This window comes from Pelobates fuscus, chromosome 12 (genome assembly GCF_036172605.1).
Source record: "Pelobates fuscus isolate aPelFus1 chromosome 12, aPelFus1.pri, whole genome shotgun sequence".
NCBI lineage: Eukaryota > Metazoa > Chordata > Amphibia > Anura > Pelobatidae > Pelobates > Pelobates fuscus.
This window is the reverse complement of record NC_086328.1, coordinates 33987844-34005121: the sequence shown is the minus strand read 5'-3', so window position 1 is coordinate 34005121 and position 17278 is coordinate 33987844. Positions and strand designations below refer to the sequence as shown.

General features: G+C 41.2%; 1 protein-coding gene across 2 annotated transcripts in view; it reads left to right on the top strand.

The window, feature by feature from the left end:
* Window positions 1-17278, top strand: part of CMIP (c-Maf inducing protein) — a 156872-nt gene that overhangs the window by 82859 nt on the left and 56735 nt on the right. For both annotated transcript variants that reach the window (XM_063438670.1, XM_063438669.1), the window contains exons 4-5: window positions 14154-14315; window positions 16687-16728. In XM_063438670.1, coding sequence (XP_063294740.1) covers window positions 14154-14315; window positions 16687-16728 — 204 coding nt within the window. The remainder of the gene's footprint in view (window positions 1-14153; window positions 14316-16686; window positions 16729-17278) is intronic.

Sequence of the window (17278 nt, the reverse complement as noted above, 5' to 3'; positions counted from 1 at the left end):
AATTTGCCATGCACTGTATTCAAGTTTATCTGACAAAAGTCAGACTTTGGTCTTTTATCACTTTTATTACTTAATTCAGCTGGTTGCGATTTCATGGTAGTCCAAACCCATCAAGGTAGGACAACATTACTTTAACACATTCAGTGCATCAAGTAGGTTGTGTGAGTATCTGTGGCTAAACCTGTTTTATAGTCAAACTGTCCTAGAAGAGGTAGGCAGGGTTTCCTGATGACTTGTTATAATGTGAGACTAGCATTTTCTAAACTTTCCCTTCTCCGTATACAGGAAGGAATTCCATCTCACTCAGCAAGGACGATTTCCACATACATTTTTCCTGTGTACCTTTTTAGATTGCTAATTTTCTTTAAAATTCTTGTCACTTGCAATCATCACCAATACATGTGATTGCCGAAACGTGACTGAATGGAACGTATAATACAGAGAAAATGATACATTTGTAATTGAGCAATTTCCCGATAATATTTCGCAATTCCCTCTTTAGTGAGCTACCAGAGCAGACTAATTCACAGTATAGTCACCATATCCCTGTGCAGATATGGAGAATCAGTCCTAGGAGAGTTTGTATCTTGCTGGCCCTGTTTTCTTACATTCGCCTGCCACCAGCTTGGAACATAACATGTGTCACCATGTGTTTCCATTAAAGACATTGATAAGAGATCTAAACGTGGGAACTAATTGTGGCTGCTTAAGCATAACAGAGGGGCAAAGTAGACCATCTCTATTTCGTAAATATTTTTTCAGCCCCACTACTGAAAAACGCATGTTCCGGGTATGCCCCCAACCCCCTTTTATCACTGACACAATTCATGTCACTCGTGAAGGGTGATGGCCTGGAAGGTGGTATGTGATCAAGGTGTGCATACCCGCTGGATAGACAGACCGTCATTCAAGCCCATCAGCCCTGGCGCTCTTGTGTGGGCAGCAATGCCTGAGAATTTATACAGTTACGAGCGATTGTGATGGCATGTTTGTGCTGTACTGCATGGGCTATAGTTATTAGGTGCGTGTAAAGTTAGATCACGGGCTAAAAAAAAAAGGTAATTCCCCAAATAAGCCTCTTGGTCACTATGGATGCCCATAGAATACCTGCTCATTTCTAAAACAACAAACAAAACAAAAAACACCATTTCGAAAAAAGTGTGTTGAGCATTTTTCAATGTGAACTCAAACTGTGGATAATCAGAAATTTAAAATTTTAGGCACTGTAGTTGAATTAGAAGAATTCTCCAATGCGTCAATTTTCCAACTCAGCCTTTTTGGCCTTTACATTTACAATTTCCTGGTCAATTACTGGCAAGTTACACATTGAATAACTCTGCATATATGTGGTTTTCAGTAAAACGACAGTGGTTCTTCCTCTTTGCCCTTTCATGATAATGAATGGCAGCATGCTTAGAATGCTGGAAACATTCACACAAACAGGAAGCAGCGGCCAGTTCCAAATACGTTTTTTAAAGCAAGGCGTCATTTAGTCAGGTAATTCTAGAAGTTTGAAAATAGGTGTTATCACCAGCCTAATGAACCTTTGTACTTCTGTGCTGTTATTACGGGCAATTTCTGAATTCCAAGAAACTAAATGCAGACGTCACTGTATTCTAAACACACTCTAAAAATGTTACCTCACCCTGTGCGTGTAATGCTCTACCAATATAAACATAAATACTTAACTCATTAACTGCCAGATGCACAATGACACTACACCCTTAAATCTGTTTGACGCAACTACTTACCGTCATAACAAATTGGCTTTTTTTCCTCTCCAGAATCGTATAAGTTTAGCGTAAATTGATTTTAACTTCAAACTGACTTTGCTTAAACACTTTGGTGGTAATGCATATACAACAGTGAACTTTGTCTGCGTGTTGATGTAATGCTGTACAGTCAGTTTAGACCTACGTATTTCTACCACTGTTTGCATTTAATTGCACAGATATCACATCTGTACATTATACAGTGTGGATCGACTTGTCTTCAGATGTTGTATATATTAATACATGTGTAGATGGATACGTCACGTGCATGTTTATGTGTGTGTATGCCACACCTTCCAACTGTCCTTATTAAGGAGGGACAGTCCCTATTTAAAGGAACACTATAGTCACCTAAATTACTTTAGCTATATAAAGCAGTTTTCGTGTATAGATCATTCCCCTGCAATTTCACTGCTCAATTCACTGTCATTTAGGAGTTAAATCACTTTGTTTCTCTTTATGCAGCCCTAGCCACACCTCCCCTGGCTATGATTGACAGAGCCTGCATGAAAAAAAACTGGTTTCACTTTCAAACAGATGTAATTTACCTTAAATAATTGTATCTCCATCTCTAAATTGAACTTTGATCACATACAGGAGGCTCTTGCAGGGTCTAGCAAGCTATTAACATAGCAGGGGATAAGAAAATCTTAATTAAACAGAATTTGCAATAAAGAAAGCCTAAATAGGGCTCTCTTTACAGGAAGTGTTTATGGAAGGCTGTGCAAGTCATATGCAGGGAGGTGTGACTAGGGTTCATAAACAAAGGGATTTAACTCCTAAATGGCAGAGGATTGAGCAGTGAGGCTGCAGGGGCATGTTCTATACACCAAAACTGCTTCAATAAGCTAAAGTTGTTCAGGTGACTATAGTGTCCCTTTAAGGCCCAAATCCCTCTGCCTCTCTTTTCTATCGTAATGTCCCTCTGCTCCATATTGTTGGTGTATTTGCGTGTATAGCAAAGCTCCACAGCAATAATACTCCGTAATGTGACTTCAAACTAGAAGTTACATGGTTCTTCCTGTAAATTACATTTTAGTTGGACAAATTGTTATTAATAGGTCACCTAAAATTTATCAGAATGTGTCTAGAAGATGGTACCAGATTAATTTAGCTAATCTGGACCAGAGGCATTCAGACTTTGTACGCAAATAAACTTGAAGGGAATTTCAAATTATTGGCCGACCTAGTAGAACGGAAAACATTCTTGAATTTTTTTAAATCCACTTTAAATTTCCAAAGGTTCATACGGTGAATAAACCTGCATGTATTTTTGCGCATGTATCAATCAGAGGTTTGGTCAAAACTAGAGACAGACTTTATAAATGTACGCAGCACAATATTTTAATGGTTTGCTAAGCAAGTAGAGACAAGTAAGCTGGATTTTAACTGCAGGCATATCTCCCTGGCTCGTACGTCAAGGAAAACCTTACATTTAGACAGTGCTGAAGATCACGCGTTTACTTAAGCGAACAGCAAGTGGAAATCAGAAACTACTTTGGAAAGCGTAGGAAATACAGTTTCTGCAGCAGCCTCGCTCTATGCAGTAAAATATTTAACTTCGACAATGCTGCAAAATTGTAGACCTTTGAGAATTTGGAATTTTTCAAAGCTAATTTTAAAATTCTTCCCCTATTTTTTTGTTTCTGTTTTTTGTTTTCTCCTATGACACGTTCGGGAGTTTTTTGTTATGTAAATGTAGGGAGGGGCTTTTTAAAATTGCAAACATTGCTTCCTGGTGAAGTAGTGCACTGCGAATTTTGACGTAGAAAAGTAACCTTTAAACAAAAACATAAAAATTTTAAAAAAACGTGTCAAGATCATACCGAGGGGGGGATTTGTTAACCCTTCAAAACTAACGGCATTTGATGCCATCATAGCAATCAGGTTGTTAAAAGTACATTCCTACCCTGTAGCAACTTCAGCTCATCGAAGTTGTTATTGGGGTACGAGAGTCTGGTTGGCATCTTGCCTATAGGTGACCAACCGTTTCACCCCGCAGTTAGGGCTCCGGTGACTGATGACCCGTGCCTTCCTTCTTCTATGTGCCTCCGCAATATGACAAAGGTTTAGCCAGGCAGCTGGTGAGAGGCTGCTTTTTTTTCCAGCCTATAGCGGTCTGCCCTTTGAGAGAAATAGTGCAAACGTTTTACCCCTGATGGTAAGACAATGAGTCAGTGGGCTGAAGTTGTTATGGTGTGGGAGTGTTCTTTGAATATTAATGTTGCCCAGTTATATGGCCGTACAGTGAATGTGTTAAGTATGTATAAAGCTACAGAGTGGATAAATATGTTGAAGATAGGTGAATCGATGGGTGCGAAACTCCACAACATCTCAGTAATGTGTTTTTTTATGAGAATATTATCACGCTCCACAACAATACTTATAGAAACACTATATATACAGACCTGTATACATAACATTATAGTGTTATCTTCAACATTTAGATTATGGGCTCCCCTAAATCTTATTTTTTTTTTATTCGAGAAAGGTATTACTTTCCTTGTTTCCCATTGCTGAGATCCAGTGCCTGCAGTCGTCTGATCTGCCCCCCCGCGACGTCACGCCAACTCTCTAGAAAAAAAAAAAATGAGCTGAAAATCAAAACACAAAAATGTATTGTAAACAATCTCTAAATATGCATTTACTATATATAATATAATAGACCCATTGCTCGCTGTGTCGGTTCATTGTAGCCCTCCCCCACCCTTTACCCAGCTGCTCCCATGCAGGTTCCAAACTGGGAAGTTTGTGTGTCTTGTGCATGTACGTGCTGGGGTTATTCACTAGCTGGTCGCACTTGCGTCAGCAGGCATTGTGAAGGAGGAAAAAAAAAGGAAGAATCTTCCAGAGGCCTCTGTGAGACATATTATCAAAACAGCACTCGTTCTTTAGGGATCTCCACTCATATGTTTGTTTTACTTCAGGTCTGGTAAAGCTGACGTGTTGTATGATTCCCTTGTTGCCATTGCCACTCTGTTGTGTTTTGCTTATTTGTTTTTTTTTGTTCCTTAAACGAAAAATATATTTTTCAAAAAAAAGTTATTTGTACCACTATGCAATAATCCATCCGTAAGTTTGGTTTCTATCCCGTTTCTTTAAAAAAAAAAAAAAAAAAAGGTTCCCCCCCTAATTGTTATTTGTACTACTTGTCAGTTCAAGAGGCCAAATAATGAAGCAGAGGAATAATGTGCAAGGTGTGTCATGTTGATTACTTCGCAATCCTTCCTTCCCAGTAGAAAATCGATTTGTGTTGATACAGGGTGTGTGAGGAGCTGTTTTAGGTGACTATTCACAGACATCTAAGCCATGACCTCTTAACATCTTTTTTTCATTCAAGAAATTTCAATAAAAAATAAATAAATAAATAAATAATAATAATAAAAAAAAAAAACATATATATATATATATATACCGTATATTTATATATATATATATTTTGTCACTAACCACTGAATTGTGAATTGGAAAACAAATTGTAAAGTTTGGGCTAAAATTGTTAATTTATATAGCCAAGTTAGAGACTTTCCTCACATTTTGCAACTCCGTTTGCAATGCTCAACAATACGATGTTTAGTAAATAAGTCCCTTACCGTATATTGGTTTTAGCTGCTTTATCTAGTTTATGCAGAAATACTGTAGCACTGTACACAAATTAGTGGAACAAAACGCTGCGCCACGCCAATCAGCATCTCCTCCAGGGGTCCTGGGGAATAAAGTGTGGGAACTCACTTGAGTTCCACCCCCACCCCACCACCAAAAAAACCCCAAAACTTGTATGCATATATAAACACGTACACACACACTTAGGTGCACACATACACTTACAGGCACACACGTACACTCACAGACACACAAAGACACACACAAACACACACACAGACACACACACAAATTCACAGAGACTCACAGACACACACACTCACAGACACACACATACACTCAGACACACACACATACACTCACACTCCCAGACACACACCCAGGCACACACACTCCCAGACACATACACACACACACTCACAGACACCAACACACAAATACACATACATACACTCACTCCCAGACACACACACACACTCCCAGACACATACACATACATTCACTCACAGACACACACTCCCAGACACACTCACTCACAGACATACATACACTCAGACACACACACTCACTCCCAGACACACACACTCACTCCCATACACACACACACACACACTCCCAGACACACACATACACACACACACATGCACTCCCAGACACATACACACACACACACACATACACTCCCAGACACATACACTCCCAGACACATACACATACATACACTCACAGACACACACACTCCCAGACACATACACACACTCCCAGACACATACACACACTCCCAGACACATACACACACTCCCAGACACATACACACACTCCCAGACACATACACACACTCACTCCCAGACACACACACTCACTCCCAGACACACACACGCACTCCCAGACACACACACATACACACACTCCCAGACACGCACACACACAAACACACACTCCCAGACACATACACACACACACACACACACACACATACACTCACAGACACACATACATACACACACACACTCCCAGACACATACACACACACACACATACACTCACAGACACACACACACTCCCAGACACATACACACACATACATACACTCACAGACACACACACTCCCAGACACATACACACACACACACACACACTCCCAGACACATACACACACACTCCCAGACACATACACACACACTCCCAGACACATACACATACATACACCCACAGACACACACACTCCCAGACACACACACACACACATACATACACTCACAGACACACACACTCACATACACTCACACTCCCAGACACATACACTCCCAGACACACACACACACACACTCCCAGACACACTCACTCACACACATACATACACTCACAGACACACACACTCACACTCCCAGACACACACACTCACACTCCCAGACACATACACACATACACTCCCCGACACACACATATACACAAGAATTATTGCATTTTTTTTTTTAAATTAAAAATGTCCACCCAGCCTCCCTACCTGGAGAGCTGGCGTGGACCTGTCCCTGGGGTCCAGTGGGGCTTCAGTGCGGCCGGCTGTGTCTTGCTGTCAGACGCGGCGAGGGAGCTGTGTTTTCTCTGCTCCCTCTCGCCGCGCGGGCTGTCTACTGATGCCGGGAGCCGGAAATGACGTCATATTCCGGCTCCCAGCATCAGCAAACGGCGCGCGGCGAGAGGGAGCAGAGAGAACACAGCTCCCTCGCCGCGTCTGACAGCAAGACAAGAGCCGGCCGGGGGGGTCCTTCAGGTGGCCATTAGGCCACCTCTTGGGCCCCCCATGACAGGGGAAACACAGGGGCATTTGGGGGCGGCATTTTTTGCCGCCCCCTGAGTGCCTGCAGGACCACAAACGGGAACAGCGTTCCTGCTCTAAAAAAAGTGCAGGAACGCCGTTCCCACACGTTCCTGCAGGACTCAAGCCCTGATCTCCTCCTAGAGATCCATTGACTCACACTGTGCAGCACTGACCCAGGAAGCACCTCTAGGGGCCGTCTGAGTGACTGCCACTAGAGGTGTTACCAGGCAGCAATGTAAACACTGCCTCTTCTCTGAAAAGGCAATGTTTACATTAAAACGCTTGCAGTAGTTGTGCTGCTGACTATAGTGTCCTTTTATACATCCCTACCATGGGCGCCTCAGCCACTAGTGAACAAAATAAGAGTATGATACAATACATTACAGTAATATAATCCTTTATGAGAAAGGAAACATCCCAAGATTGGACTATTGGGAACAGAAAGCATTTATTATATAACATTTCTAGAATTTTATTTAGGAAGCATTTTACGAAAACAAATATATCAAAATATTTCTCATTTCCAAGAACGTCTGGGGGATCTAAAATATGCAAGAAATATTCCAAACAAATAATATTAGCCTTTCTGTTTTGTGATTTGATTGCAAGTAAAGAGAGGGGTTTTAAAGTGCTAGAACATTGTATGTTTTGTAGAAACAAAAATCTGATCTTGTTTCATAAATCTGTAAACTGTGTGCAAAATACTGGATGTCGACATGACTGCCTAACATGCATCTTGATAACCACACAATTCTAACCTCCTGCCTATCCAAGTAACACACCCAACACTTATTCAACGGGAACGACTTCTCTGCAGTTTTACTGTAAAAAAATAATAATAAACATTAATTTAACATGACAAAATTTGACCTAAAATCCTATCTTCTCTAGTCACTTGTATTCATAGCAGTACATCAAAATCCCTATGTAAGACCCAGTTCTTATTATTTTTTACATGTTCTTTAATGAATCCAGGCTCTTAGCAACAAGTGTGTATGCATTTCGATACTATCTCCCACTCTTCTTAAAATCTGTGAGCATACGTGCATAAAATCAGGACCGCGTTGAGCTGGGGACACATTTCTGTTTGATAGGAGCACACATGTTGTGACTGATTATTCTTCTCTAGCAAAAGAAAGATGAGCAGGTGAATTGTCTCCAGCCAAATGTTCACTGGGGCATAGCAAATCGCTATTCTAATAACGTGATTCTAGCTCTTCCGAGGTTCCCAGTGAGCAGTGGCCTGTGTCCAAAAAAATATTAAACAATACCAAGCAAGGGTTTACGGAATTTGTTAAAGAGAACTGTTTTGTTGCAACTCTTAGAATGAAGTTGATAACGAACCATTGAAATCTTTTGAAGGTTGAGAATGAAAAGGGAAAAAAATAGGCTGGATTAGAAAATGCTTTTAAATCACACGTGACTGTACATGTGACCGCACAAATACAGCAGCCAATGTAGCAGGGAGGTCCATTTTAATTGACGCATGTCTTTGCCATAAACCAAATATTTTAGAGTGATCGGAACATTTTTCTCTCTCCCCCCCTCTAATGACTAATTGGAATGCTTTGTATCCTAAATTGCATTTTGCTTTCAAGAGCTGGGATTAGAGGACATTAGAAAGATTCTGATCCTTACACGGCAGCTTTTCAGTGAAATCGCGGTTGGTAATGGCTACCTTTTTTACTGTACGGCTTAACGTCTTCCCTGCCAGATGAGACACCTGAAGCCCCAGCCGGATGAAAATTGCCTTAAATTTGGATCTAAAAAGATTGCTTTGTTTTGAGCTGCATTCAGGGACGTGTTTATCGTTAATGAGATTATTCCGCATGTAAGAGCGTAAACGGAATCCATATATCATCGTCCTTTATCCTGTAAGAAGCTTTGTGATTAGATTGTAACGTTTTGTATCAATTGGAGGAGTTGACTGTTTTGGCTTTTTTTGGTCTTATTTTAAGGGGTGATACGCAGTCTTTTTGGTAGTGATTTATCGAGCTAGTTAATTTTATTTGTAATATTTGTAATATAAGTACACACCAGGGTTTGCTGTCAATATTCTGCTCTGTCAGTGATAGAAAGATCTATAATGTCAAAGCATCGTGGTAATTCATGAGCTTAAACCGATCGTCACTGGAATCAAAGGCAAAATGACAGTCAAATGTTTTATTTTTCTAAGTTGTCTGCAGCAGTCATAAATTAGTCATGCCCTTGAAAAGAAATGGAGTACATCCATTTGTGGTATGTCAATGGTGATTTGCAATTCGTACCAGTACCTTTTTATAGGCTGACCGCACAATGAAATGTGGAAAAGGTGAGCAGTTTAGAATGTGAGTGGGTTCTAGAATAGGGCTTGGAATTGACATATCCGAGTCTAAAAATCATGTCAGCTTTGCTAAACTGAAGCCAAGCTGTTAGCGCTGCTGCTTTTTAGTGTATCATCAGATACATTAAAATAAAACCCATCTGCTTTGTGGTCATCTCTGAATGGACAGGCCGCATCCAATAATTGTGTAGGCATGTTTACGTTGCAGTCACAATCCATTCTTGTCTGTACTAAGGTAGACTTGTAGCACTGTTATAACAGGGGAGACAGTATTAAAGGGGCACTTACACAAATTAAGTGCATTCAATAAAGTTTGGCCTAATGGCCTCATTTATGCTGTTTTTTTTTTCCTACGGAAATCAAAAGCTTTATTGAGTAACACATGAATGTATGTATAACACACGTAAAAATATGTTGCAATATGATTGAGATACGCAGGTCTCAGAGCTAGAATGCTGTATATTGTTTCCCACATTCACATCTTTTTAGTTTTACCCCCCAAAAATAAACTGTTTTGCATCTTTCTGCAGTATAACTCCACCACACCTTAGCAGCCATGTCTTTGTGCAAAATACCTTCCTGACGGAAAATACTGAGGTTATGTACTATGATCAGCCAATGAGAGATCAGCATGAGATCATCAGCAGAAAGCTCACGGCCAATCACTGTCCTACTATTATCTGCACCCTTTCTCCTTGGCACACTTTGAAACACTGTACAGATAATAGAAGGGTGGTAATTGGCTATGGGGCAAAGCCAAGCCAAGCCAGTCATTGGCTGAGATCAGTGTGTGTACATTCCAGCCTTGAACATGTTTTTGTAAAAGAAAAAAAAATGGAGCCTTTGCAGCAGTAACAGAGTTTTTGCTTAGGAGAGCTGCAAAACATATATTGTCTTAGCAAAACTAAAGAGTTTTAGATGTGGACAAAATACAGAATGAATATGAGGGCAAAATCTCTCAAATGCACCAACGTTTTGATATGTTGGGAATTGTGTGTCCCCAAAATCTCCTTTTAACGACTTAAAGGGCAACTGGGTTAATAATGGTGTTCTTACCCATGAGATGTAAGAACAGAGGGCAATTTGAGTACCATAGTAACAGGCTTATAATAAGCACTGATTGTTTGGTGGACATCAGTGGTTTTGTGTGTACTCATTCTTTGGGGGGACTAATCCAATTAGTGATCCTCATGGACTTTCTTACACTGATTCAACATGAGCATTTAGGTGTGATGCATGGTGTCACTCACATTAATTTGGAACATGGGTAGTCAACCATCGCCACTCTACATGCTGTGGACTACATCTACCCTGTTACTTTGCCAACATTATGGAGGATGTAGTCCACAACATCTGGTGTGCCGAAGGTGGCCTACCCCTGATTTATAAGATAAAGCGACAAAGTTAAAGCAATACTGGGTAAGAAACAAATGTGACATGTACTATACTGTCCTGATGAACTCCACAAAGAAATAAAAATACATATTATTCCACCATCACAATATAGTCCTTAACGATTTTATTTCAATATGGAATGTCTTGTTTATTTTTTTTTAATACATTTTTTTTAAACACTTGCTGCTCTTTACATGCCAACTAAACACTACATGTGTTGGATGATGCATTCTGCTTTTTAAAGTGCATTTTGCCATGGTGTTATATACCTTTGTTGGTCCTTAAAGGGAAACTCCAGTGCCAGGAAAACAATCCGTTTTCCTGGCACTGAAGGTTCCGTCTCCCTCCCACCCCCCAATCCCCAGTTGCTGAAGGGGTGAAAACCCCTTCAGTAACTTACCAGAGGCAGCGACATGTCCCACGTTGTCCTCTGCCGCCGCTCCTCCCAGTGATTGTGTCGGCCGGTGGGCGAGACTGATCCCGCCCGCCGGCTGGGGAGACCTAATGCGGCGCATGTGCATTAGAGCTCCCATAGGAAAGCATTGAAATGCTTTTCAATGCTTTCCTATGGGGAAATGAGCGACGCTGAAGGTCCTCACACAGCGTGAGGACGTCCAGCGACGCTCTAGCACAGGTTTCCTGTGCTATGAAGCAGGAAGTGCCCTCTAGTAGACAGCCACTAGAGGTGGAGTTAACCCTGCAAGGTAATTATTGCAGTTTATAAAAAACAACTGCAATAATTACACTTGCAGGGTTAAGGGTAGTGGGAGTTGGCACCCAGACCACTCCAATGGGCAGAAGTGGTCTGGGTGCCTGGAGTGTCCCTTTAATGTGTTAATAGAAGGTATGGAAGATCAACTTTAAACAGGGTTTTAATATATGTCGTTATTTTAAACATTGTTCCTTCAATTCTAATTGCTGCTGGCAGTGAATGAGTCAATTCTCATCATGTGAACCTACAGTTACCTTGAATTTGTATGTTATTAAGGTACCTGTACATCTTGGGAAGAGGTAGGGTTTGTTTTACATTGATGTAAATAAGTCATTGTTACCTGATCCTCACTTGTTAGTTAAAGTATCTAATGTGATAGGGTTGGTTTTCATTCAGTCACAGTGTATTCTGTTGGGCAATGTTACTCATGGTTGTTTAAAAAGCCGTGTCATAAAAATAAATAAATCCAAATCCGAGGAGTCTTGGTAACAATCTGCAGTTTGTTAATAAGCTTCTTGGTTTGTCAAATTACATTGAGTTATAGAAATAAGAGTTTGGAAGCTGATTATTATTATTATTTTATTATTTGTACAGCGCCAGCAAATTCCGTAGCGCTGTCGATCTAGACCTGCCAAGCATCTTCACGTTCAAGGGGGTCTATGCCAACCTGAAAATGTTTGGCAGATCTATGTCTTTGATAAAATATTTTTCATAATTGCTCTTGGAGATATCTGTTTAGCTGTTATTCGCAATCTGGTATATTGCTAAAATCATACATACTGATCAGCCACAACATTAAAACCACCTGCCTAATATCATGTAGGTCCCCTTCGTGCTGCCAAAATAGCTCTGATGCGTTAAAGCATTGGCTTAACAATACCTCTGAATGTGTCCTCTGGTATCTGGCACCAAGACATAGCAGCAGGTCCTTTAAGTCCTTCAAGTTGCGAGGTGGGGACTCCATGGATCAGATTTATGGTTCCAGCACATCCCATAGTTTCTCTATTGGATTGAGATCTGGGGAAAAACTGAACTCTTTGTCATGTTTCTTAAAAAAAACATTCCTGAACAATTTATGCAGTGTGACACGGTGAATTATCCTACTGAAAAAGGCTAGTGCAATTAGTGAACACAATTGCCATGAAGTGGTGTACGTGGTCTCTAAATAGGTGATACATGTCAGAGCAACATTCACATGAATGCCAGGACCCAAGGTTTCCCAGCAGATCATTGCCCATAGCATAACACTGCCTTCACCGGCCTGCCTTCTTCCCATAGTGCCATTTCTTCTCCAGGCAAATGACGCACCCGACCATCCACCTGATCTAAAAGAAAAGGTGATTCATCAGACCAGGCAACTTCTTCTATTGCTCTATGGTCCAGTTCTGATGCTCATTTCCACATTGAAGGCACTTTTGGCAGTGGACGGGGTCATCAAAGGCACTCTGACCAGTCTGTGGCTACACAGCCCCATATACAGCAAACTGTGATGCACTGTGTCTTCTGACACCTTTCTATCATCGCCAGCATTAGGTTTTTCAGAAATTAGATTTACAGTAGCTCTTCTGTGTGATCATACCAGATGGCCATCCTTTGCTCACCACGTACATCATTGAGCCTTGGGTGTCCATAGCCCTGATACAGGTTCACTAGTTCTCCTTCCATGCACGACTTTTGGTAGGTATTAACCACAACCCTTGTCAAAATCACTAAGATATTTTTTCTTTCCAATTTTTCCTGTTTCCAACACATGAACTTAAAGGACCACTCTAGGCACCCAGACGACTTCAGCTTAATGAAGTGGTCTGGGTGCCAGGTACCTCTAGGATTAACCCTTTTTTTTATAAACATAGCAGTTTCAGAGAAACTGCTATGTTTATAATGAGGGTTAATCCAGCCTCCAAATCCTCTAGTGGCTGTCTCATTGACAGCCGCTAGAGGCGCTTGCGTGCTTCTCACTGTGAAAATCACAGTGAGAGCACGCAAGCGTCCATAGGAAAGCATTGTAAATGCTTTCCTATGCGACCGGCTGAATGCGAGCGCGGCTCCTGCCGCGCATGCGCATTCAGCCGATGACGTCGCGATCAAGATGGAGAGGAGGAGGAAAGCTCCCCGCCCGGCGCTGGAAAAAGAGGTAAGTTTAACCCCTTCCTCTCTCCAGAGCCCGGCGGGAGGGGGTCCCTGAGGGTGGGGGCACCCTCAGGGTACTCTAGTGCCAGGAAAACGAGTATGTTTTCCTGGCACTAGAGTGGTCCTTTAATGGTCTGACTGTTCACCTGCTGCCTGATATATCCCATCCCTTGGCAGGTGCCATTGTAACAATATAATCAATGTTATTCACTTCACCTGTCAGGGGTCTTAATGTTGTGGCTGATCAGTGTACTTTGTATATTTTATATTTTTATTATCTTATCCTCTTGCATATTATTTTATTATTATATTATTTGTATTGACATGATTAACTAACAATTTAAAATTAGACAATGCATTTTTTTTTTATTGAAAACGTTGATTTCGGTCTTGCAGAAAAAGATTTACAAGTACAAAAAAGTTCTGAGTAATCCAAATCGCTGGGAGGTTGTACTGAAGGAGATCAGGACCTTGGTGGACATGGCACTAACCTCTCCATTGCAGGATGACTCCATCCATCAGGCACCACTAGAAATTGTCTCCAAGTTACTCTCAGAGGTGAGTAATTTTGTCTTTTACACATTTTCCTTAATCTTGGTGGCCATTTAAAATCCAGCATTTTGTTGTTCTATCTTCTTCTATATGTCCCCTACCTTTGCTTTCTCATAAAGAAGAGAGGGTGTTCTTATTTGAAGGGGTAGTTAAAATGATGTTGTGGTCAGTAAGCCTTGTTTTCTTTCATGAGTTTTGATTGGAGTGGCCATGCCACCTAAACGTTTGGCAAATGATTCTAGTGGACCACATGATGCCAAAGGAAAATATACCCTTTTCTCCTAAACCTGGCAACATGACTGGTTTTGACAATCATCTAAACAGGCAGAGCAACCTGCTATTTACATCTGTATGTGGCTTCCTCTTTTGACATACTGCCACAGTACTGAGTTACGATGCCCTAACTCGTCAGAGAAGATATGTTTTTTTTTTATGCTACCTCATATTTTTCACGTGAAACGATTATTGAAAGGTTCAGAATGTTCATGCACTCTTACTCTAAAGAACCATAAAGAATATTTCCGAGGGTGCTTATATTCTACATATGAATATTGGTCAGGGTACACATCATCGGACATCATGTAGACCCTATCGTAGCCAGGACTTTGTTTAAAGTAAAGGTCAGTTCGATTTTAAGAACCAATATCCCTGACACAAGTTTTTTTTTTTTTTTTTAGATTCTTTATTTTATTCGTGCAGATAAGTAACAGGAGGATGTGCACTGCCACAACAGCTGGTGCAACCAGGTTTATAGTCACATATGATCACATGGCAATAATAAAACATTGCACTTTTTTGTAGGTATATAAGTAAACAGGATTCTTTCTTAAGCTTCATTACGACAAAAAAAAAAATAACATAAAAGGGAACAGTAGCTTGGCTTATGATATGACAGAGTAGGAACGTGGCTGGTCTCCTCTAACCAGCTAATATGCAGTGTACTGGCTGTGTGCTTACCCACATTAGTGAGCTGCATAGCCTGGAGACAGACCAGGCTAAGTAAGTTACAGAGAAATACGTTGAACTGTATCCCTGGTAAGTACAGCTAGCTACGTAGGCATAACCATTGCTATTTGAGATAACACAGGCTTATACGAGCAGCTGGTGTAGAAGGTAAAAGCCAAAAGACTGCAGTAGGTGTATATAGATCTATCATAAACACTGTGTGCTAAGGAGTGAGATTCTCACTTTAATAGAACATGCTTGGTCACAAGTTCAGTAAAGTAGCATTCAGGAGTAGTAAGAAGAGTAGAGTGCCTAAACTGACAGAGTGTATTGGTATGCCTTAGTAGAGTAATTAGATTAACATATCTCAGGGAGATCTTGACAGGTGAAGAGAATTAAAAACATAAAAATAAAAACAACAATATGAGCATTCATATATGAGCATTCGTTTAGTCAGTCAGCCTATGCCTTGTGCGGGTAGGGAGCGGGTCCTCTCCAGCAGGCTGATCAGGCTGGGTGCAAGCTTGTGCAGCAGGGTCTGCTCTTCTCCCGTGTCGCTGTGCCGTGCCGTTTCATAGCAGCCTCGAGTGTTGCCAGGACCCAGTTCCTCATGTCCACGGGCCTCCTTTGCTGTCCTGGGAGGAAGGTTTCGGAGTCTCGGGTGACGGTGTCGCAGCCTGGAGCGTGGTCTGCGGGTGGTGCTGTGGACCCTCTGGGTCTTCCGCTCAGGAGGGAGGCATCGGGCTGGAGCTTTTTCCAGAGGTAGCGCCATGGGTGCAGGCATTGTAGGTGGCTTTCGCCGATTCTCCCATTCGCTCCAATACTGCTGGCACATAGTGTTGAATCTCTGCTGGAAGTCTGCTTCCCAGTCGCAGAGTCGCAGGCAGGTTTGTGGGGTATTGCCGGCGGCCATTTTGGGGGACCGCGTGTAGGTTGCTTTCACTGGTGTCGCTCAGGAGCGTTCCAGAGGTAAGTACCCGCTTGTTGAGGGCCGGGATAACCCCCGCCGGCCCAGAGGGGGGGAGTACGAGGCTCAGACTATTCCCAAGGGTAAAAGCCTGTGTCACCCCGGGCGTGGAGATCGGCCGCTTCTCCCGCCAGGGCAGCACCAGGCCGCTTTAGGTTGTAGGCCGCAGCTGCCGGTTGTAACAATGGTGGGGTTATAGTCCACTGCTAGGTCACTCCATGACTGCGGGATAGGGTTAGTCTTATGTAGATTGTCTGTGTTGGGGTATTGTCCCCCTTTGAAAACACTTTTAAGTTGATTTTTGTCAGGAGCTCATTCTTCCTGCGACCTTCCAGGATGGCGTCCAAGCCCCGCCCCCCCCTGACACAAGTTTTTTCCACTCTCTTCTCTGTTATGATAATTCATGTTTGAGCCTTCTTGTTATGTCTTAAAAGGAAGATAACTGTATCTGATTTATTCTTGCAGAACATACATCTAACCACTCTGGAACATGAAAGCATTATCGTGGTAAGTGCAGATTTTCTATAGTCTTGATGGTGTTTTCTCTCTATTTACACATTGCCGGGGTACTTGCAAATTACCCAGTGACGTTTACTCTTTAAAATTTAATTACAGTGCTTAAAATACATTTTTTTTAAATTAACAAATGAATACAATGCTTTTTGCAACAAAATGTTTTTTTTTTAAATATCTAATTTATAAAAATATATATTTATTTAGAAATAAAAATTCTTGTAGTCTACTGTTTTAAATAGAACATGCTTTTTACTTAGGTATATAACAAATTAAAAAAATAAAATAAAATAAAATTCTGTTAAAGTTTTATCCACTGCAAAATCTCATTATCCACCCCCTCCCCTCCCCTCCCCCCCATACAATTGACCAGATTGAAAAGAGTGTAAATATAAGTCCAGAAAAATTGTTTAAAATGTTTAATATTGTCCAAAAAATGTTTACATTAAATAGAAAAAAAAGCAGTATCAGTACTATGTTTATATAGATGTAAGCTTGGTTCTTAAATATTTACTAGTTGGATGTTAACACTACAATAACCATT